A 24170-nucleotide genomic window follows, 5' to 3' on the forward strand; every position below is an offset into this window, starting at 1 on the left:
ATTGAGTAAGCACATAGCAGGTCCTTAATAAATACTTATTGACTGACGAAACAATGAGCAGAAGTTGGTGAACAATGCACGCAATGATAAAAACATTACAAAAAAAAAAAACAACTTGGAAAGATGACAGAACTCCGAACAATGGAAAGATAAATGATGAGTCCAAGAAAATGGAGACGAAACATACTACTCACCTCCTGACAGAGATGAAGTTAAAATGAAGAAATATACACACATATAGATATATTTGTATATTGGTATATACATACACACATATGCATATATATGTGCATACACATACAAAATATGCACATATCTGAAAATGGCTAATGTAGGAATTAGTTTTGCCAGATTAAGGGGTTATATATTTACTGAGAGTTTTATTTTCATCTTAAAAAAGTTGTTTAGGGACAATTAGGTGATACACTGGCCCTGGAGTCAGGAGGACCTGAGTTCAAATGTGGCCTCAGACACCTGACACACTTACTAGCTGTGTGACTTTGGGCAAATCATTTAACCCCAATTGCCTTGCCTTCCCCCCTCCAAACAAACAAAACAAAACAAAACAAAAAGTTGTTTAATCTTGAGACCAGGGTTAATGGGAAGAATAGATGAATGAAAATGCTTCTTAACTAAGAAAAGCAGTAAACTATTTTTAGAAAGAAAATCAACATAGACAGGGAATCCATTATTGGCTGAGGCAGCCCATTTTACTTCTCAAAGCTGGGCAGTCAGACTAATGTACTTAAATAAATTAAAGATTATTAAAGAAACTAGTAGTGAAAAAAAGTAATAATTTAATATGAAAACAATAGTAAACATTCTTACATTTCCTAAACCATTTCTATAAATTCACAGGTGAGGTAATATATCCATGTCATAATTTGAAAAGAAAGAGTAACAGCAAAATATTAGACAATTTAAAAAAAGTGGTTACCAGGTTCCTGGAGTACCACAAAACACATTTATTATTGCTTAGACATTGGAGAAGTTTTTTGTTTTTTCCCCCAAAGGAATAAGAAAAAAGTGATAGTGTTGAACCTGATACTTTGCTAAGCATATACTGTTTCAAAGTGGCTGAAGAAGGCAAGTCCCTACTAATACCTCTACCCACGCAGCTACTAAATGCTGAGAAGACAAAATGCTACATTCATTTTATTTTAACAGAGTGCATTTGGAAATGAGATTCATTATTCACCAATTTAGCTGAGATGAAGGATAACAAACAGTAGCTGTGTTTATGGTTATTTTTTCATTGTTTTAAAAATATACATTGCATTTTTTCCATATTGGTAGAAAAAAATTCTAGTTATGTTAGTGGGTTGTTACTAAGTTATAGACTGAAAGAACTTTTGAAAATCCTTTGAAGTTAGAAAAGGACTTCTAGAGAAAATTATTTTCTAAACACTCATTTTATTTAACAATTTAGGAATTTAGGAAATGTGATCTAATCTATTTTATTCCTGTGTAAGTAATCATTAATCAGAAAGTTTTTTTTTTGTTCATCTTTTTTTCTCCCAATGATTATCAAATAAACTTTGGTACCAGGGAGAATGCTTGGATTCACACCAGTCTGCATTCTAATGCATTCAAAAATCTAATTTATCTGATGAAAAGGCTGAAAATAATGTGTGAGACTATTGCTAGAAGGGGTCATCTCTTATACCCTACTTCTGCATCACATGTGGACCTAATTTTAAGGTTCTTTCGGATACTTATTATACTATTGATTGGATAGCTACCCAATTGAATTCAGCTTACTATAACTAGACTAGAGTAACAGAATTGCCTCTGGTTGTTTGGTTTAAGAAATTAATCAGACTGGTTTTTGTCTGAACAGTAAATAGTTGGGTGATCAGTCACTATGAAAAAAATGGAATTACTCTCAAATGGCATTTTCCATTGAGCCATGTAGATGTGATATTAGATTAAATCAACAATGTGGTTCATACAATTAAAGATTTTTGTTAATACTCAGAAGAGCTGAAACTAGACAAAGATGCCATTTAACAGCTGTCACCATTGCTAAGCTCTCCTAAGTTTTCTTTGGGACTGTCTTCTTAGGGAAATGAATTCCACACTAATACAAAAATCTCTTTAAGGTTGTAATTCATGTACAAAACAAACAAAAAGAACTATGTCTACACATCAACAAGGCCTTCAGAAGAGAGCAGAACACACTGTAATTGCTCATTTTAGTAGGCCCCATTACTTCCAACCTTCAAATTCAAAGTACATTATCCACACGGGAGTTCTGAAGAATTCAGTTTTAAAATATTAAAGATAGACATCAAGATATAAAAATGATGGACTGGGAGTTCAAATCCTGCCTCAGACACTTTTCAATTACATGACCTTGGCAAAATCATTTAACTTCTCTCTTTCCCAGTTTCCTCATTTGCAAATTGAGGATAATAATAATACCTAATTAATAGGATTGTTGTGAAGATCAAACAAAATAAAATATAAGTAAAGCATTTTGCAAACTCTAAAGTGCTAGATAAATGTTAGCTGTTTTTATCATGATTATTTATCACTGATTCCTGGAAAACATGACCTCAGGCAAAACAGAGGGCAGTTAACTTCAAAGAAACAGTGTTATATATGGGGGAAGGGGCAGTGAAGGATATGGTGGGATTTTGCAACCTTATATGTAGTGGGTTCAGCTATAACATATTAATGATTGTACTACAAAATTATGTCAGAACAATGTTATTTGAGGTATGCCTGAAGTTTAGTGAATGTCCTCAAGTATATCTAACATAGATATCACATACTCCCTAACTATATAAGCTTGTAGTAACTTCAAATTCAAGACCCTAATATCATTGTGGCCATCTGTCTGTGAGCTGAAAATACCACTTATCCTTTCCTGTTGAGTTTCACCTGAGTCTCTTTAGGGTAGCATGATTACTGCAAAAGAACAATGTCTAATTTCTGTGACCTTTAAGAAACTAAAAAGTAAATGGCCTTACATAATGGTTTTGATAATAACTCCTAAACAATAATGATTTATCCATCTGCCTTATTTGTTGGCAGAATAAAGCATATTATCTATAGTGATTCTAGAATAAACAGTGCTTTCTATGCTAGCGCAGAACATTGCTTTTTTTAAAAATAATGATCAATATTTTTGCCACTACCTTCTACTTTCATACAAAAATACTGCATTCTTTAATGTTGTCAGTATAGAAATATACAGAAAAATTCAGCTCTAAAAATTCCCAGGTACTGAGACAATCGTATTAGAAAACTATAATCTGAAAACCAGGAATATAGATTATGTGGGGGGGGGAGGGACCTGTAGCCTCGAGGCCACATGTGATGCTCTAGGTCCTTAAGTGCAGCTGAATTCAGTCAAAGGATTGCACTTGAGGATCTAGAGGGCCACATGTGACTTCAAGGCTTCAGGTTCCCCACCGCTGCATTATGCCCACCTTCATCTTCTGTGTTCTATCTATTATAATGTCCCAAACCTCATAGGTTCCATCAGGAAGGAAACAAACAATCAAAAAACCCCAGTATGACCAAAGCTGATTTCTTTCAATCAAGGTACATATTTACTTATCTCTTTGGCCCTCCAAATTTTACCCCTTTCTTGATAGCCCAAGGAACACCAAAGTCACACAAATTAATGAGCATCTTGAAGGGTCTAAATAAATCTTATGGAGAATAAACAAAATTCCATTCAGTGAGCTTTACTTGTGTAGATGTCAGTCTGTGGATAATGAAGGTGATGAGAAGAAAAGTTTTGTTTGTGTTTTCCTCTAGGTACTTACCCTGAATCTGACTCTGCGGCTGAGGGTTAAAAGCCGTTGTGTGGTTTAGGGAAGCTCTTGGGTTCGATGCGGGGGCTGGGTGGTGCGGACTGATCCTCATGGCAGTGCGGCGAAGCTGCTCAAGTTCACTCAGTCTCTCTGAGAAGGACAAGCTCCCGGGCTTTGTCTGTTCGTCTATTTTCTGACGATGTCCTGTAATGGGAGGGAGAGGGTTGAGAGGACAGAAGAGAGAGGGAAAGGGAGGAAAAGGGGGAAAAAAAGATTTAAAGGAAAAACCTCACTGACATTTGTACTTGTGGGGCTTTCCTATCCCATATTTTCTGCTTTTTTCCCCCTTCTTCCTCTTCCACTACTTATACTGACTCACTGGTGTTCAGCAAAGCTGGTTAGTTCCCAGGGGAAATTCAATAAAAGATGGGGATATTGAGCCAGTTCACACACTGGTCATCCACACAGTAGAAGGTTACTTCTGTACCACAAGTTATAAACTACTCTCATACTATATCTGTCCAAATGCTCCACAACTAACTCTCCTGGTATCACATTATAAGGGCAGAAAGCAATGAGGATCATTTGAAGGCATGAGGACATGAAGGCAGAATTTTTTTTTAGTGGTTGGCAATCCACTCTGTGCTAAGTCACAGGTACAGCAGTTAGGTAAGTAGCCTGGTCAGTTAGGCCATTAAAATCATTGGATTGTAAGTAGGCCAGGGCATACTGCAATCACAAACACTAGTATATTTCAAAGCAAAGAATTTGGTCCTGGATTGATTTTTAAACAAGAAGTGAGTAATATTTGATAATCCAGAGGCAATGGTTATTTTAAATTCTCTTTAACATATATTTAAAATCTTAAGCACTTCAACTGCCTTTCCCTCCTCACAAACTTTTCATTAATACTTTGTTAGCTTTGCTGCTAATTTCACCAACATGAAAACAGAATGTCTTGGTAAGAGACTGTAGTCTTCAGATAAAAGTCAAATATTCCCTGTAGGCTGATTCTAGCATAGCTCTGGGGAGCCGTCAACAAATAATTTTCACATGTGAAGGTCTTTTGGTCCTCCAGGCAAGCAAATAAACAAAAAAAGGATGGGCTATTGAAAGTATTTCTCGGCCAAAAGATTGTCAGATGTCATTAAAATCAACTGTTACTTTCAAACAGCAAAGAGTTCATTTAAAACAGGACAGGTCTAAGATTTTTCCTCTAATTTCTCAGACATTGCCTAATTTCCCATCAAAATTCTCAAATGTTGCCTTGTTCTTTGTTTACAATGTGTCACATGACTTACTGGGCAGCTAGGTGGCACAATGGATAAAGTGCCTGGCCTGAAGTCAGGAAGACTCATCGTCCTGAGTTCAAATCTGGTTTCAGACACTTACTAGCTATGTGACCCTAGGCAAGTCTCTTAACCCTCTTTGCCTCAGTTTCCTCATCTGTAAAATGAGCCAGAGAAGGAAATGACAAATCATTCCAGTATCTTTGCCAAGAAAACCCCCAAAGGGGTCACAAGTCAGACATGATTGAAATGACTGAACAACAACATATAACTTACTATGTGGTAGTGGATATTGGTATCTAAGAACTCAAGATCCCTTTTTTTTCAGTCATTTTATATTTTTTTAAAGAGGAGATTCCTCTCCTGTAATACTTTCCTTAACTCTTCATGGGGAGACTGTGTGCAAGTTAGCACTGGCCAACTGCATAAACATAGCACAGATTGTCAAATGAATGGAAACAAGATTGGAAAAGTCTGCTACTTGTCTGCAATACAGTACTCTTTCATATACCCTCAACATAATCTTAAGTCATAGGGGATTTTTTTTAATTTATTTTTTTCCCTGTGGAGAAAATTAAAGATCAGTTTCCAGGAGCTAAAATTCTAACGTTAAATTTTATAACTTTTATTTTGGTTCCAAATCTCAGTAGCTCAACTTTTCTTCCTGCTGTCAGGCCTCTTGGCAGAGTTTACACTGTCTCAGATTCCAGACCAGAAAGAGACCCACTATATTGAGGTGACTCTTACCATTAACAAGACCTTTTTGGCTCTCAAAAAAGGAAACATGCTTAAGTATAATATTTATGTGGTTTAAATACAACTCACCCTCTTTCATTTGTTTGCAAAGCCAATCTGGACTCAGGTTGAGAGCACCAGCCCATAATACTTGACTTTAATGCAAACTCACTGTCATGCAAGTTATGCATATATGCAAGATGTTTTATATAAGCTGATGACTTTGAGCCCTGGGACTTAGCTATAGGTACCAGAATAATGTACATCATTCCTTTCATTAAGCAATTTAAAAAATTCCTTTTAAAGTTCCATTTCACTAAATAATTTTCACTAAATAAATAATGAATCTGTATTTCTGCATGGCATTTTTCTTTCTGTTCTTTTTCCCTATCACTCATGTTTTCCTGATGAACAAATAGTCTTACAGAAAATAAAACATCTCAATTAATAAATCATATAAGGAACTAATTAAACTCTATGAGTGTATAGTTTAAACTCATCAAAGTAACCAAGAGGAAAGGGGGAAAAGGAGGTAGGAAAAAAAAGGGAAAAGATTTAGAAAAAATCCGCTGCTTCAAAAAAGCATGACACAATTTTTTGTTTTAAACCATATTTTAAAGTTACATATTCCCTGGGCACAAGGTAGCTTCATCCAGGGGAAGCAGGTGATCTGAAGGGAATAGTTTGGAGTACATATTTTTGAAAATTCCATTGGCACACATAGCATTCATGACAGTTGGATTCTTCAGGTTTAGCCTTTGAAGAAAGGCCATCAGTGACATAAGCCTCACCCAGGAAGCTTGGTGACCTCTGCTAGATAGGAATGGTACTCAGAATTAAAATTTGGGGTAAACATTGCTATAAAGGCAAAAGTAAGGGTTGCTTATTTTCTCCATTGATTACTCCCCTCTCGATGCCTCCTTTTTAAAACGAAATTTTTACTACTAAACGATTATTATGCCAGATGAAATTTTATATTTCATTACATGCCAAGCATTTAGCCATTTAAAGAAATGAATGACAACTGATAATTGCTATCTTCAGTAGGAATGTTCAGATTTAGGTTACAACTATGACTGACTCAGAGAAAATGATCCTTTACTATAAACCATTTTGTAAACCCTGAAAGAAGCTAAAGGAATGGAAAAAGGTGACACAAAGCGATTCAGACAGGACTCCTCCCAATTCTGTAATCCATAGAATTGCAGGAATGACATTTAGTTTGCAGGGAACCTTGAAATCCTTCTTTTCTTTAGAGAGTTGTAACATTCAGGCAAAAGGGAAATAAAAATAATTATATTAAAAATGTGGGCAAATTTTCATTTATAAACTAGATCACAGCAATGCTTAATTTTCCCCCAAAGTCATGAAAAATATCATGCTTCAAGGTCTAAAGGGCAAATTTTATTTTGCATGAAATATAGGTGCTTCCATTATAACTTTCTAATCTATTTGGAAAAACAAATGTTTTATAGCTCCCACTAACTATTGTTTTCTTGCAAGTAGAATGCCAGTCCCCAAACCATACAATGGATTTTAGAGAACAGTAGAAAATTTTCCAAGATTTCTGGTGTTTTTACTCAGAAATCAATGTTAAATTCATTTTTAATTAGATGAAAATACTCTTTAAGCTTCAAAAGACATGGGGGATTCAATTTGGACTGTGCCCATCTGGCTTGAATACTGGATTTTGATGCTGACTGAAAGATAAGCAGGCTGACAGCTCTGGCTTTGAGCATGTTCAAAGGTGATTATAAATGTTTACTTGGTGATGTTTAATATTGTAGCTGACCATAGAAATAACACATTGGTCCTTTTAAAGAAACACTTAAAATATTTTGGAGTATTTTCTTTCTGGTAATCATCTTTCTAAAGTTATTATAATTTTCATAATTTAATTCTTCTGAAATAACATTAATAAAAGGTACTCTACATTAGCAGATATGCAGAGTACTGTGTTAGTTTAGGTAATCTGCCAGTTTCCCACTTTATGTAACTTACAGTTTAGAAGAGGGGTATAGCACATATGCTGCTAATTCTAATGCAAAATAATGTATGTGGGAGGTACAACTTAGTCACTGACACATAGGTTAAGCAATTTTTTTTCTCCCCTAAAAAAAAAGACAACAAAATTTGCTTTTGTCACTTAAATGATTCAGAGGACTAAGGCTCTGACCTTTGATATGACTTCCTGATTGCAAGTAGTTGGACCTCCTCTGTAACCCAGCAAATCAATGTATCTTCCTAAACAGGCATGGGGAAAATAAGGGGGGGCTATGGCTACCTGAACCAGTATTGTACTCTTGCTGAATTCCTTTTCATGCTATTGTTAAGTAAATTCCTTTTTTTTTGTTAACTGTAATTTGTTCTGCTAGTATTTTCTTCTATTTCAATCCAGAGAATGAACTACTAGACTGGCCTGAGTCACAGCTGGCTCAGAGGAACATGGGAAATTCATTAGAAAAGTGAAAAATAAAATGTGTGAGGTCTGAAGCTGTAATAGAAAAGGGATCAGCTACAGTAAATCTTCATGGAAGAGGTATTTGAGATAAATTTTAAAGATAAGGTGGGAATTCAACAATCAATCAATCAGTATGGTAAGCACTGGGAACACACACACACACACACACACACACAAATAATCCCTGCCCTCAAGGACTTTACAATTTAATCTACAATTTAATCTTCAACAGTTAGAAGATTCAGGGATAGGGGCAGGTTTGAGTTGCTTTAATTTAGGAAACAAATTTCCATCTTCTCTCTTTTCCATAGTACTCTTCCCAAAAATCTAATCAAAAGCTTGTATTTTTTTAAAGTACAATGCTTTAACCTACATGAAAAATAGATAATGGCTAATTGGGCACTGTAAGGTCAAGTAATTTTTGTTTGGGCATGCCTTTCAATAGAATTGAGTTCACATCAAATAAGCAATCTTCATACTCTACCTTGACACTGGCTACCCTGGGGCCATATTACCTTTTCCTAGTTTGGAGCTGTCTCACCAGCATAAAATGTAAAGTGTTTTGTGGTAGTTTGGAAATACTTCAGCATCTCATTTATCTGGCACACTTACAGAGTGACACCCCAGATAATGTAAGCATAGACCTTTTAATCTCCAGACTTTGAAAAATTTTACATATTTTTAACAGAAATTTTTCTAAACTGAATCATGTATTTCCCTACTGCACGTAATAGAGAACATTAGCTATTTTCTTGATTATTAAACATTTCTTAATTTAGAGTTGTGATCCTGGACCTCATTCATTAAAGTATCCTACCCTCCAGGATTCTTGTAAGATACAGGGCTCTTTGCCACTATACTAAATGTACCCACATCACTGTGTCTTTTGAGTTTGGTCTCTGCCTTTTCTAGCTTGGGTAGGTGTTTAATTTTGTGTTCTTCCTTGTCATCAGCCACCTCTCTAACAGATTCACTGCTGCTTCTAATCTGTTATGGGCTGAACATTCATAATCCAGCAAATCTTAGAATTGTGCATAAAGTTCAATTCAATTCAGCAAAGATGATGCTGAGGACAGTGCCCTCCAGTAAGTATGTGGGAAATACAAAATTTAGATCTAAAGAAATTATGCATAAATATTATCGATTTTATGATAGTTCCATTGTTTCTTTTTTTCCATATTGGTTTTCAGTCAAGTTCCATAAAGTAGAGATTGCTAGAACTCTGATTTTCTTCAGTAGATATATTGTAGTAGATATATCTCTCTAATATAAAGAAATATTCAATTGCACACATTGATTATTCTGCATCATGAGTAGCTTCTATAACTTTCTCAAGGAGAATGATATAAGGGGATTAAGATGAATCAATTACAGATTTTATTAAATGAATGTCTCCTAAAATTAGAACCTAGAGAAGATGGAAATGGTAGTAAGCATGTTGTTCAGTCATTTTTCAGTTGTATCTGCCTCTGTGCTCCAATTTGGTGTTTTCTTGGCAAAGATACTGGAATGGTTTGCCATTTCCTTTTCCAGCTCATTTTACAGATGAGGAAATGAGGCAAACAGTGTTAAGTGACTTGCCCAGGGTCACATAGCTAGTCAGTGTTGGAGGCCAGATTTGAACTCTGGAAGATGAGTCTTCTTGACTCTAGGCTTGGCACTTTATGCATTGTGCCAACTAGCTACCCATTGTATGATATTATAGGTGGGGACTTTGGGGCATGGAGTAGAGAAGAAAAGGAAAGTCAGAGCAGATGATTTCTAGCTTCTCAACAAATTAGGAGGAAAGGATATTTGCTGAGAGAGAGATAGGGTCGATAATCAGAACTACAGAAGATGAGAGAAGATTTGAAACAACTAATGAAGGGAATATGACAGTTAATTAAGGAAGAATAAAAGCTTTTCTATCTGGTAGTGAAGGCCCAGTTAAAATTAGATAACATGAACATGTAGTTCAACTTATCAATATGGTTAGTAGTGTTAAATTAAATTAAATTCATCCATTGTGCCACCTAGCTGTCCTTGGAAGTAAGCATGCCATAGTGGAAAACATTCTAGATCTTGCATCTGAGGGACTGAATTCAAATTCCTGCTCTTCCACTAACAACTTAGGTGACCTTGGGCAAAGTCAATTAGCCTCTCTGGATCTGTTTCCTCGTCTATAAAATGAGATAGTTAGATTGGATTATCTATAAAAGGTTCCTTTCAGCTATAAATCTATAATTCCATAAGCCTATGCCATAATTCCTCTTTGCAAATAAACAACATGGGACTTAACACTACACTCTAGATATTAATCAATACATCTTCTCCATTTGTTTTAGTCAGACCTCTGTGCAATGACTCAGTCCTTTCATTTCTTAACTTCCTTATCTACAAAGCAAAAAGTAAAATACTGAACATGGATTGCTCTAAGGGCCTCTAAAAGTGACAAATGTTAACTGCTTTAAATGATCTCAACTAGTTTGCTTAGCAACTTTATCCAAGGATCATGATAAGCACTGTGTTTCCCTAGGACATAATAGGCTGTTTTGAACCAGAGCTTCAGTTAACCATACATTATCAAGATCATAATTTTGATACGTTTTTTCTCATTCAGACAATGACACTCATATCTTAAAATAGGCCTATTAAGGCTGACTCCAAGCAAAATTATGAAACCTCTCTTTAATACCATTTCTCCTTCCCATTTAGACATCTCAGGACAATCCACTGTCCTGGCTCGCCAATGCCTGTCCTTTTCAGTTTTGTCCCCTGTTACAACGCTCTCCCAATCCCTCTTCCCAATCCTCCCATTCAGATTTTTCTCTTCTTTGTCCCATTTCCTCAGGATACCTATCTCTCTTAGGAAACTGAAATTCGGTTAACAAGGAACAAGTTACATTTACACTTTTAAACACGTTTCTTGTAGAAGTAAGTCTGGTATAGCAAGAGAACACTAGATTTGAAGTCAGAAAACTTAAGTTCAAATTCTGGTTTGGCTATCATCTGTAAAAACAACCTTCATAAATAAATTAATTAATAAGCATTTCTCTCATGCCTACTGTGTGTCGAGCAGATAAAGACAAAGATGAAACAGTCTCTGACCTCAAGGAACGTACATTCTATCACAGAGGCTCATAAACTTGATTTCTTTAGGCCTCAATTTCTTCATTTGTAAAACAAGGTGGCTGGGCATAAAAATCTATAAATCTGTAGACCTAGAGATAGGATGGTATAAGCCATGGGAGTACCAATAGTGGTGTGAATATCAGGCAGATTGATGGGGAATGTGGCCCTGAGGAGGGAGCTGAGTCCCTTTCAGATTATATCACACACACACACACACACACACACACACACACACACACAGAATTTGGTTACAAGTAGGGTAAACCATGATATGTTTTTACAGTAGCCCCTGAACTGAATGAAGAACCAAGAAAGGCCATAATAATCTCTATAATCCCTCATTATACAATTAGACTCCAAGTGTTGCTATTTCTGTCTCTGTGACTTCTCTTCCATGTTAATATCTGGCACTGGTATCCTAGTTCAGAACCTCTCACTTGGATTCATAGGATAAACAGTCTCTTAACTCTTTTTTTTTCCTCCATGCTTCCCCTGAATGGTGACATTCAGTTTAACCAACAGTACCTTTAGAATATAAAAGAGTAAAGCTGGTTTGGAGAAAAGGCAGCTTTAACTTAGTAAAACTTCCATTCTATCATTATTTGGAAGTGGTTCAACTTACTGAAGTAAAAAAAAATGCAATAGAGAATATGCAATTTAGTGAATAACAATCTTACTGGAAGTTCAAATAGGGCACAAATTATATATTTTTCTTTCATCTTAACATGTATGCTTCATTTTCAAAAAAATAATCACTACAAGAGTTTCTGAGTGTCATTCCCAAATAGCCAAAAAGCTACCCAAAGCCTTCTTAACTTCTTTGTAGTTTTTATCTTCCCACACACAAAAATGCCCTAAGAATATCCTCAGGACACGAGTTTAGACATAATTGCTAGAGATAGTCATAAAAGTGAAAGATATAGAAAGTAACAGCAAAGGAGCATATAAAAGCCAGCTGAACTCAAAGCAAAATCAATAACTAAGCTAGGCTTCAAATCATTTTTGCCACTTTTACCCTCTCTCTTTAACATCTTACTTGTTAATTTCCCAGAATATATAATAAAGAAGGTACCAAACCAATAGCTCCAGGTTGGGAAAGATTATATTCACTCTTGGATATCATCTGAGGCCCAGCACTTAAGAAATGTCTTCAGCATTGGTCTCTTCATCATCTGACTAGTGACTAGGGTCATATCTCCATCTTGCAGTAGACAGAAGAGGTTAAATTTTCTTTTCCTCTTGAGTAGGGTTAGCCCTTCCACCACCAGAACAGGTGATCTACTGCAGTATACTTTGAAAGGTAATGAATGGCCTGGCAACAAAAAGATATCTAAGATATGGCCCACTCTCTCCAGGAGTTTAAAGAAGGAGGCTGAGATGTTAAAATGAGTGGAAGAGGAGATTTGAGGGAATTCAAATTAGATGGTCAGTCTTTTCAGTAAAGTAGGATGCAAGGCTGGGAGGCAAAATCATTTGTCAAGATGGGGTTGAGTTGTAGATATGAGGGGAAAAATGGTTTAGGGCAGGGGGTGGAGAACTTGTGGCTTCAAGACCACATGTGGCCTTCTAGGTCCTCAAGCGCAGCCCTTTGACTGAATCCAAACTTCATAGAACAATACTATTGTTAAGGGGGAATTTGTTCTGTGAAGTTTGTATTCAGTCAAAGGGCCATGCTTGAGGACCTAAAGGGCCATATGTGGCCTTGAGGCTGCAGGTTCCCCATTCCTGGTTCAGAGAGTAAATAAGATGTTAATAAAAGTACTACCTTGTACCAGTGAAGACCCAGTTGAGGTTAGTCAGCATTAATTTATTGTGGACCCAGTCAGCATGATTTCATCATTTCCTTCAACTTCATTCAGCATTTCAGAAGTAGGAGCAGACATAATAGATTGTAGGATTTATACAGAGTTGATGGATGTTAACAGGTTGGATCAGGAAGTCAAGGGATTCAAATGACCATTACAGAGTCATAGGACCTTAGGGTCAAGATTAGGCAGGTAGAAAAGTGAGGCCAGAACAAAAAAGATGAACTGGGAAAATAAAGTGTAATCAAAGAACTAATGGTGAGTAAAGCAAAAAGGGGGCATTATGAAAGGAACAAAGATTCAGGGAAATTGGAAGAATTTTAAGTGAGTTCTAGCTGCCTAGGAAGTTCCTAAAAGACATGCCTTAGATAAACTTAATATGAGGAGTGGGTGGCAGAATAGACATATGATGCTATTTGGTACCTGTGAGTTGCCTTGGTGTTGAGGCAGTTTAGGGCCCTGGTAAAGTGAGGAAGGTGTTGGGTTTGGGAGAAGATGGGGGCACCACAGATGGAATTTCACTACTCTCACAATTGTTCTGAGGGTCAGCCCTACTCTTGCCAGAGTTGTTCTGACTTCTCTTCAGTTCTCTCACCCTAAAAATTCTGTGAGGAATGTCCTCTAGTCCTCAAAATGGATTTCCTCTATCTCCTTCAAAAACACTGACACTTCCTAAACCGCTCATCATTGGGATATAGTAAAATATCACACTTGGGGAGTTAGCTGACAGAATTCCCAAATTTTGTATATAGCCAATATTTTAAGGCAGCTTACCCAGAAGAATATGGAGACTAAACTTCCTTTACTTCCTTTTTTTTTGGAGGGCAATTGGGGTCAGGTGACTTGCCCAAGGTCACACGACTAGTTTCTGTGTTAAGTGTCTGAGGCTGGTTCCAAACGCAGGTCCTCCTGACTCCAGGGCCAGTGCTCTATTCACTGAGCCATCTATCCATGCTCCCCTTTACTTTCTATAAACATTATTTTCTACAAATATCATCTCCACTAGTAGACCAAGTATTGTCATTCCTGGGTGCCAAAAATACCCAATTCATTGCATTTATAAATAGAATCCAAGCTAGCCCTTACTTCACCCCTAGAATGTTCTTCACACTCATTACTCTATAAAAATTCTACCCACCCTGGAAGACTTAATTTAAGTCATACCTCTTTCACCTATTTCAGATAATTTCCAATGAATTTCAGTTCATAATGATTTCTCTCTTTGCTGAACTCATGGTCTATGGCCTTGGTACATCTCCTAAACTGTTGCTATGTCCCCCAAATATAATCTTATTGAAGGAAAGGACTCTGCTTCATACTTATTTGTATCCTCCATCATGCCTAGAACAGTGGAGGACAGATTAGGTGATCAATAAATATTTGTTGAATGATAAATATGAAAATGTTTTCCATGACTATACAGGAATAGCCTATATCAAATTGCTTGCCTTATCAATGTGCTGGGGGAGGGGGGAGGAGGAACAGAGAAGGGAAGGGAGGGAATCCGGAACTCAAAATTTAAAAACGAATGTTAAAAATTGTTTTTACACATAATTGGGGAAAAAGAAAATACTAAATAAGCAATTAAAAAAAATATTTGTTGAATGAATTCCCCCAGTCAGGGAGGAACTCTTTGCTCAGGAGACACTAGAAGACTTTTCTCATAGCCTATATGGTAATGTATACTTTTTTTTTTATCTTTTAGAACAAGTGAAAACATATCTTCCCAACACCACCAGAAACAACTATGGATCACCTGCAACAAACAAGCTGTCAGAGGAGCCCTGGGTGTAGTAATCTCCTGGAGCGTGGGTTCTGCTTCTGGCCCAGCCCTCATAGGTACTACCTGGAGAGAAGCTCTTATGAAGAACTGGTCAGTCAGTCCCACAAACTTTCAACCAAATGTCACATATGGCATGGGCAATCCAACCTGGCTGAAACAGCAAGACATCCTAAGGGAGAGAAAGGAAGCAGTGTGTGCCATACAAGTCAAACTACCACTAGCTTCACTACCATTCTCCACTGGACTCTGATGGAGACAGTCTAGAACCCTTAACCCAAGAGCCTTGGAGGAAGCAGCGCTTTCAGCTCACTCCCTTCAGCAACAATCCTTGGAAATAACCCCTGATAAGATGTGGCCTGGCAATTGCTCCTGTAGGTGCTTTAGCCACTGCTACTGAAGACCCAGGAAATAAAGTTCTGGTCACCAAAGTCCTTGGCATTATCAAATCACAAACTAATATGATTTTATCAGTGGAAATAATACTAAAGAAGAATCATTGTCATATAATTAGCCACTGCATCTTAAAGACCATATCACCTATCTTTCATATCATATGTGCTATCTCCACTAAAACATGATCCCCTTGCAAGCAATGACTGTCCTTTTCTGTTTGTGTCTCTGCCACTTAATATAGTGCTTTGCATATGGTAAGAACTTAATGTATGTTTTATTGATTGATTGATTGATTGATTGATTGATTGATTGATTGATTCATTCATTCATCTAACAACCCTAGCAACAAAGCTTAGTGCCTTGGCACCATAGGAATTTTCTCACGAGTGGTGGAGGATATGTAATCCCATCAACATTTTTGATTTGGCATCTTAGAGGAGAAGGAGAGATAGGAAACAACTATTAACTGATGTCTTTTCAAGGATTAACCCAAATTTTCTCTCCTGGGTCCTCTTCATAATCAAGTAACCCTAACCGCAACATAAATTGTGGTGTATTAATAGTTCAAGGATGCGTGGTTTCAATGGTTTGACCTCTGAATATCACAATCCCCCATCTAGTACTTGGTAGCATTACTGTGGCAGAAAAATTCATCATCCTTCAGCTAACCTGATGATGAGCCTTTGTGAACTTAGTTTGACTGGTCCTTGGGTGACAGACATAGGATTCAATGCCAGGCCCATACTTGAAGTCTTTCCAGGATAATAGGACCTGCCAAAACTTGTCTTATGCTTACACACTCTTTTATTTTATTTATTTATTTTTCAATTAACCAAAAATATTTATTTTCTCTCCAATTTCTATTCTTCCCCTTCAAAAAAGAAAACAGAAACATCTTTGAAACAATTACGTATAGTTAAGAAATATTAACTCTCGAATCAGCCATGTTCCTCCCTGCTCTCCTCTTCCCCCACCAAAAAAAAAATCTCAATCTGTATCCTGAGACCATTACCTCTTTGTAGGAAGTAGGTGGATTTACTGGTACCCTGGAATCCTGGTTGGTCACTGAATTGATTCAAATTCTTAAGACTTTCAAATTGTTTGTCTTTACACTGTTATGACTATGAATTGTTCCACTGCTTCTGCCCACTTCACTCCACATCAATTTATGTATCTATAACTGTCTTCATCATTTCTTATACCATAATAGTATTCCAAGATACTTGTATATCACAATTTATCCAGCCTTTTCCAAATTTAGGCGAATCCCCTTGGTTTCCATTTTTTTTTTGTGCCATTTTAGAGGGCAATTGGGGTCAAGTGACTTGCCCAAGGTTACACGGCTAGTTTTTTTGTGTGGGTGTTAAGTGTCTGAGGCTGGAACCGAACTCCGGTCCTCCTGACTCGGGGCCGGCGCTTTACTCACTGCGCCACCTAGCGGTCCCCACCAGTTTTTTTTGTTAGAACACAAAAAAGTTGCTGCGCATGTTTTCACATATTTGGGTGCTTTTCCTTTTCCTTTGATCTCTTTTGAGTATAGATCTGGTATTGCTATGTCATAGGTCATGCACAATTTAGTACCTTTTGGGGTTTAGTTGCATGACTGGAAATTCATGGCCCTATCAATAGTATATTCTTATACCTGTCTTCACAGAATCCCTCCACCATTTGTCATTTTCCTTTTTTTTTCCAGTTAGTTTTGCCAATCCAATGCATATGAGGTACATTCTCAGAGTTTTATTTTCATTTCTCTAGTGATTCGGAATATTTTAATTTTCGAATGGCTACTGACACTTTGCATTTCTTCCACTGAAAACTGCCTGTTCATTTCCCTTGGCTTTCATTTAGGAATCAATTTATTCTTGTAAATTTGAATGAGGTCCCTATGTGTAACAGAAATGAGACTTTGATCAGAGAAACTTTCTTCAAAGATGTTTTCCCCAGTTTCCCTTCTAATTTTTGCAATATTACTTTTGTTTGTGCAGTTTAAAAAAATGTAATCAAAATCATACATTTTGCCTCTTTTCTTTATTTGGTCATCAATCCTTTCCATATCTGGAGATCTGAAAGGTAAACTTCATCCTGGCTCCTCTAAATTGTTTATTATGTCACCATTATGTCTCAATCATTTGGAGCTTCTCTTGGTATATAGTGTAAGATTTTGATCTATACAGAGTTTCTGCAAGACTGCTTTCCCAAAAGTTTTGTGAAACAATTAAGTTCTTGCTCTGGTAGATGGGGTATTTAGATTTTTATGAACTAAGCTACTGTGTTCAGATGCTTCTGTATATTGTACACTTAATCTATTCCAATTAGTTGCCTCTCTATTTCTTAATCAGTACCAAATTACTTTGATGATTATTGTTTCCTAGTATAGTTTGAGATATGGTACTGCTTAGCTCCATTTTTTCCCTCACATTCCTCCTTCCCCCCTTATTTCCTTAAGAACCTTGACTACTATGTTTTCTTCCAAATAAATTTAGTTATTATTTTTTCCAGTTCCATAAAGTAGTACATAGGTAATTTGATTAGTATGGCACCTAATAAATAAATTAATTTAGGTAGTAGTGTCCTTTTTATTATGTTGGCTCAGCATACCTATGAACAACTAATATTTTTCTGATTATTTAGGATGGTCTTTAATGTAAATATTATTTTGTAGCTGTATTCATACACTTCCTGTATATATCTTGGGTCCCATGTATTTTGTACATTCTGTCATAATTTTAAATGGAATTTCTCTTCTGTCTCTTCCTGCTGGGTTTTGTTGGTAACATATAAAAATTCTGATGATTTACATGGATTATTTTATATCCTTCAACTCTGCTGATGTTATATTTTCAATTAATTTTAATAGATTCTCTAGGGTTCTCCAAACAATTTGGAAAAAGTGATAATTTTGTTTCCTCTTTATTATTATTCTTTATTTCTTTTGCTTGTTTTATATGGCTAACTAGTTTTAGTACTAGATCAAATAGTAGAGGTAATAATGAGTCCATGTTGGAATCACAGAAGGGATTATTTTCCTATTTTTCAAACAGATTATTTAATATTAGAATAAATTTTTCTTTGAATGTTTTATAGAATTTGCTTGTAAATCTATCTGGTCCCAGGGAACTCTACCTATTAGAATGTAAACATTTCATATTTTGTCCTTTATGATGGCTTGCTCATATTTATCTTTTAATTTTTCTCTTGATTCCTATGCTTATACAGCAAGAGTTTTACTTGGATCTGATCTTTTCATCAAGAATGCTTGGATTTCACCTATTTCATTAAAAACCCATTTTTTTTTCACCTTGTAGAATTACACTTAGTTGGGCTGAGCAACTTATTCTTGTTTGTAAATCTATATCTTTGGCCTTCTGGAATGTCATATTTCAAGTCCTCCCGCCCTGTACAGTATTGTCTGAGAAATCTTCTGTGATCCTGACTATGGCCCCTTGATACCTACATTCTTTCTTTTCGGCTACTTGCAGCATTTTTTCCTCTAACCTGGAAGCTCTGGACTTTTACTATGATGTCATGAGAGTTTTGATTTTTGAAATTTTTTCTATTTTCATTCTGTCCTCTGGTTCTAAAAGACATGGCCAGGTTCTCCCTCCAGGATTTCTTGAAATATTATGTTTAAGTACTTTTGATTTTATCACAGCTATCAAGTAGTTCAGTGAGTATCTGACACATAGTATATGTTTAATAAATGCTAGTTGACTGACTGATTCTTAAATTATCTTCCCTTTGTTCCAGGTCAGTTTTTTATATATGCCATATTTTCTTTTATTTTTTTTTCAGCATTTTGACCATTAAAAAGTATTTTTGTTAGGACAGCTAGGTGCCACAGTGAATAGATCACTGGCCCTGGAGTCAGGAGGATTCTTTTTTTTTTCTACTTATTTCTGACTTCAGACTTTTTATTAGGGTCAGACTCCATGCATTTCTAGAGTGAATGGCTGGATTATGCTTGTTCTTGTTTGGATCTTGCTACTGAATTTTCTAGGTATTTGGTATTGTATTCTTCAAGTATGTCAGGGACATCTCAAGCTGAAGACCTGCAATCTTTCAGTGCCTTTAAAGAGGTGTGATCCAGGGCGAGGTCTGACTAACTGTTTTCCTGGTCTGAGCTTTGCAAACTTCTGACCCTGTTTTGGGACTGGGCAAAACAGCTGTGGTCTAACACTATGTTGGAACTCTAGCATAATTCTGCTTTCCCTGTCCACTGTTAGATAGCTGGAAAGCTATGCCTGTTCAAAGCAAAAGAACTGCAGACTTTCTCTGGGTCTAAGCTATCTACCCCACTTACTGTGCTACAGGCTTCAGATTGGGCTTGGAGCTAGAACTGAGTCCTAGTTCCACTCCCAGTGTCAAAGCCACAGAGCCTCATGGTCACTCTCTACTTCTGTTCCTGATGCTTGCTAAGTACATAGCCTGAGGCCCATGATCACTCCTTGTCCTGGTCTGCCAACCTTAAGGATACCTCTGTGACCCAGTTCTGAAGTATGAGGAACAGAGCTATGTTAGTGCCTATTTCTACTCCCTGGCCATTATTAGTACTCTCCATATTAGATCCTGGATGTCTTGCCCTAGTACACAAACACAGGCCTCATTTCAGTCTTACAGCTGGAAAGCTTTAAAAAATACTGGTATCTTCCTAGATAGACCCTTTTTCTCTAATGTCCAACCACAAACTTTTGTCTCAATATACCTACTTGGGCTAGAGGGATGACTCATTGTGACTTTTCCTTGGATTTCCCATTCAAGACTCATTCTGGTGCATTTTTCTAGGCCTTTGGGTGGAACTAACTCATATGTAATTTCTCCTACTTCATTATTAGAATTGGTCTCATGCTGGCATAGCTTTTGAGAACTCAGGGTCTCCTCTGTCCAAGGATCAGGCATATATCTGATAAGAAGAGTATTTCAATTTCTATATAGTTTTAACATTTACAAAGTGTTTCCATTACACTGTAGTGTAGTTAATAAAGGAAACCAGTTAAGGAAACCAAGGGTCAGTGCCCAGTAGGAGTCAAGATCCAAATGCTACTCCTTTGGATTGAAGTTCTCTGATAGAGTGAATAAGTCAGTCAATAAACATTAATAAGCATCTGCTAAGAGCCAGGGATTGTACTAAGGTCTAGGGATACAAAAAGAGACAAAAGATTCCTTGCCATCACGGTGGGCACAATCTAATGGGGAAGACAACAAATGAATATTCACAAACAAATAGTATACAGGAAAAAAATAGGAAATAATTAAAAGAAGGAAGGCACCGGCATTAAGGGGACTTGGGAAATTACTCTTGTAGAAGATTGGAAGCCAGGAAAGTCAGGAGATAGTGATGAGGAGGGAGAACATATCAAGCATAAGGGACAGCCAAAGAAATTGCCCACAGTTGAGACATGAAGGATTTTATTGAAGGAACATCAAAGAGGCCTGCAAAAGAGTGTTAGTACAGTACTCTCTCTCTCTCTCTCTCCATATGTGTGTATACATACACACATATAGGCATATATAGGAATATGTGTGTATAAGAGAGGGAGGGAGACAATGTGTGTGTGTGAGTGAGAGAGAGAGAGAGAGAGAGAGAGAGGGAGAGAGGGGAGAGGAGGGAGAGAGAGGGAGAGAGAGGGAGGGAGAGGGGGAAAGAGAGAGAGAGAGAGAAAATGTAGTTGCTTGATTTCCTGGTATTTCTACTTCACTAAAAATGGTCAGCATTTGTTCAAAAGATTTAGTAATGGAAGAAAGCTTAGAGATCATTAATTCCAACTTTCCTCATTTACAAATGAAGAAATTGAGACTCAGTTGGTAAAGTACTGGGGCCAAAGGTCTTATCACTATGGAGGCTGAATTGAACCCAGGTTTTCTGTTCATTATGTCACGGTTAATCTTAAGAAATAGATTTTTTTAAAAATAAAAAGGATAAGGGACAATTGCCTCTGTTCAGCTTTCTAAACACTACTTTGACAGCTGTTTGGGATAATTGAGTTTGATGAACCTGGGCTGGATATGATTGACATAGGTGGCTAGCTCCAATGCTGATTGGGAATGTTCTGATTTTTGTGTTTCACCTGGGGTCCCAGACTGAATGAAACTTTAAGGTTCCTGAAGTCCTTACCTCTCACTTAAGTTTCTCTCCTGCATCTGACTTATGAACAAGGCTGGGTTTTAATGCATTGGTCCAGAAATGCTATTGGAGTTGCTCTCTTTAACTTAGGGAGCCTGTGAGTATTTTGTTCATTTTGCATTTTATGTCACAGCAACATGGTGCACTGAGACCTAACCATTTTGGTGAGGCTTCAACAGGGGAGAGGTTTAAGGGAGACATTAAATGACTTTATATAGCCTTAAGCTTCATCGAGTTTGAGCCTCCATGTCTGCTGTCAAAAATATCAGAAAAGCTGCAGTCGGTCTTGGATCTCGCCACTTTTGCCAACCACATCCAATCCAAAACAAAAAATCCTCAATCACCCCAACCCAAGTCAGCTGTGTAGTGGAAAGAATATTTGTCTTGGAATGAGAAAACCTGGGTTCGATTCTGAAAGTTCTAACAGTTACTTACAGTGATACTTCACTACTCTGAACCTTATTTTCTTATTCTGCAAAAAAGGAAGTGATGGGGCAACCCCAGCCCAGGCCTTAGCTACAGCAAGAGTCCAATGCCTTCAAAATCACTTTTTTTGAATGTAGCCTCAGAAAAAAAAATAGTCTGGGATTGTTTGTGGTTTGAGTGAGTTGAACGAGTGTGCATGTGTTTTAAGAACAGTCTTTCAAACCCTCTTCTCCATCATCCAGGAAAGGAGCATTATATTTGTCATTCTAAAAATAATTTTGTAAATGTGAAAAGCTCATTTTTATGCTTGACTGTGGTTGCCAATGATACTTGGCAGCTAACAACAACTTGAAAAGGGTTTTCCATCATGGGGACACTTGCCATTAACTAATGGACCAATACAAGTCACTTATTTCACCTGGGATGTTGGAAAAAAACAAACAAAACAAAACTGATGCATGCCTGGTGACCTTGTAATAGAAGTTCCATGTTTCCATGTTTCTTCTGGGACATAAGGGTCCCCTAATTCTCCTTTCTGCCACACCTGCACCAGTAATGAAAGGAAGAGCATGCATCCCAAGGGTCTGAACAGTTCACTCTTTGATGCCAACAACATCCACCCTCTCTCATCCTTAACCCCTTCAAAAACAAAAAGGGTGCATTCTCCCTTTTTTCAAGTATTTTTCCCTCCAGTATGCTAGTTAACTCATAACAGCTTTGCATAGCAATACTATACTATGAAGGCAGCCAGAGAGCTGAATTTTCAGTGAAATGTTTTGAACTTTTTTTCTCACTTTTAACTTCTTAAACAGTCTCCCCTCTGTATGAATACTCTGATGTGTACAAGTAGAACCTCAGTTCAGTGAAAGCTCATAAATTTTTAGAGGTTATGGCCAGTCTTCTCTTCTCCCCATTCCCTCCTCCCTCAATCTTCCCCACCCTCTGCTTCCTTCATTTTCTTTGCAGCTGCAGTAGAGGAGATATAGTAAAGCTACTGTATAGTATTTTGAAAGCAGGGCCTCTGAGAACTTTCCAACTGCATACAAGTAGGTTATTCTTTGGCTTGTTTTCTTTGGCTCCAGGTTAGTAACACAGAATGAGTCAAACAGTATTAACTTTCAATAGGGAAGTGATGTGGTCAACCAAAACTCTTTGTGGCTAGATTGTGAAGATTGTGAAGGTAGAGCAGGTAACTAAGAACAGCCCATAATACTATGTGTAGGAAGAAGGAGACAGAAGCTTTCAGAATGCTTAATGATTAAATCAATGCCACGTCGATAATAGTAAAAATAGTTTGGGTCGGTGTGTAAATTAAGGTTATAACGCAGCATAAAGTTTTCTGACCAAACAGTATCAAGAAATTAGCTATATTTGCAGGTTTATGTAGGGTTTCCAACCCTAAACTTTGTGGGCTTGTGGACGTCTTTCTCTCTATCCTTTTTTGCAGGTTGCCAATATCTCAGGGATATGTTAATATGATATCTTTGCTCATATTGCTCTGGAGTTAAACTCACACATTTTTTTTAATTTTACACACTAGGCAGGTGTATACATTCTTTCTCTCTCTTAGTCTCTTTTCCTGACTTCTCAATTTGGTCTGATCATGCTTCATATGTTAGCAGGCAATCTATCTAATCTAAAGTGCAATCTATCTAATTTAGCAATATAGGATTTTTTTTGTGTGTTATGAACTTGTAGAATTGTTGAACTCCAGACATAAGAGAACTTTGAGATCCATATGATGCGGGAAAAGGAACTGAGACCCAAGAGTTGAAGTGATTTACTTATGGTTGTTCAGTATGGGGCCAAGTCAGGGCTCAAAACCCTGGCCTTTCCAGTGGCCCAGTGGCTTCCAATCATAGAATGCTGCCTCTCCCTTGCTTGGGGCATAACATTCTCTTGACTTTTAAACTTCAGTGATAAAGCACAGCATCAATATGAGAATAATTTATCCCTTAGGACTCATATATGGATGTTCTTCTCCCTGTACCTTGACCCAGATTCAGTTACTTCTTTAATTTATAGCTGTGGGTGATAGGGAAAAAGTCAGAAGTATGAGTCACTTAAGGAACAGACTTATTTTCCAAGAACCTTTTCATGGAAACATGTCAGCAAATGAATAAAACAAAACAAGACAGCATCTACTATCTTTAAAAAATATGTCTACTTAAAAGAAGCTGCAACTTCTGATCCAGTTTGGGAAAATGACATGGAAGCTACATTTTGATTTACTGTTCAGTTGTTTTTAAGTCATGTTCCATTCTTTGTGGCCCTATTTT

At 37.0% G+C, this 24170-nt stretch overlaps 1 protein-coding gene across 1 annotated transcript in view; it reads right to left on the minus strand.

Annotated features, from left to right (window-relative positions):
• Positions 1–24170, minus strand: part of RUNX1 (RUNX family transcription factor 1) — a 351115-nt gene that overhangs the window by 65521 nt on the left and 261424 nt on the right. Inside the window, exon 7 of the mRNA XM_069074967.1 lies at positions 3780–3971. Within this exon, the coding sequence (XP_068931068.1) occupies positions 3780–3971 (192 nt within the window). The remainder of the gene's footprint in view (positions 1–3779; positions 3972–24170) is intronic.

Source organism: Petaurus breviceps, unplaced genomic scaffold (genome assembly GCF_028583685.1).
Source record: "Petaurus breviceps papuanus isolate PSGF00001 unplaced genomic scaffold, PetGlider_PUasm1.0 90897, whole genome shotgun sequence".
Taxonomy (NCBI): domain Eukaryota; kingdom Metazoa; phylum Chordata; class Mammalia; order Diprotodontia; family Petauridae; genus Petaurus; species Petaurus breviceps.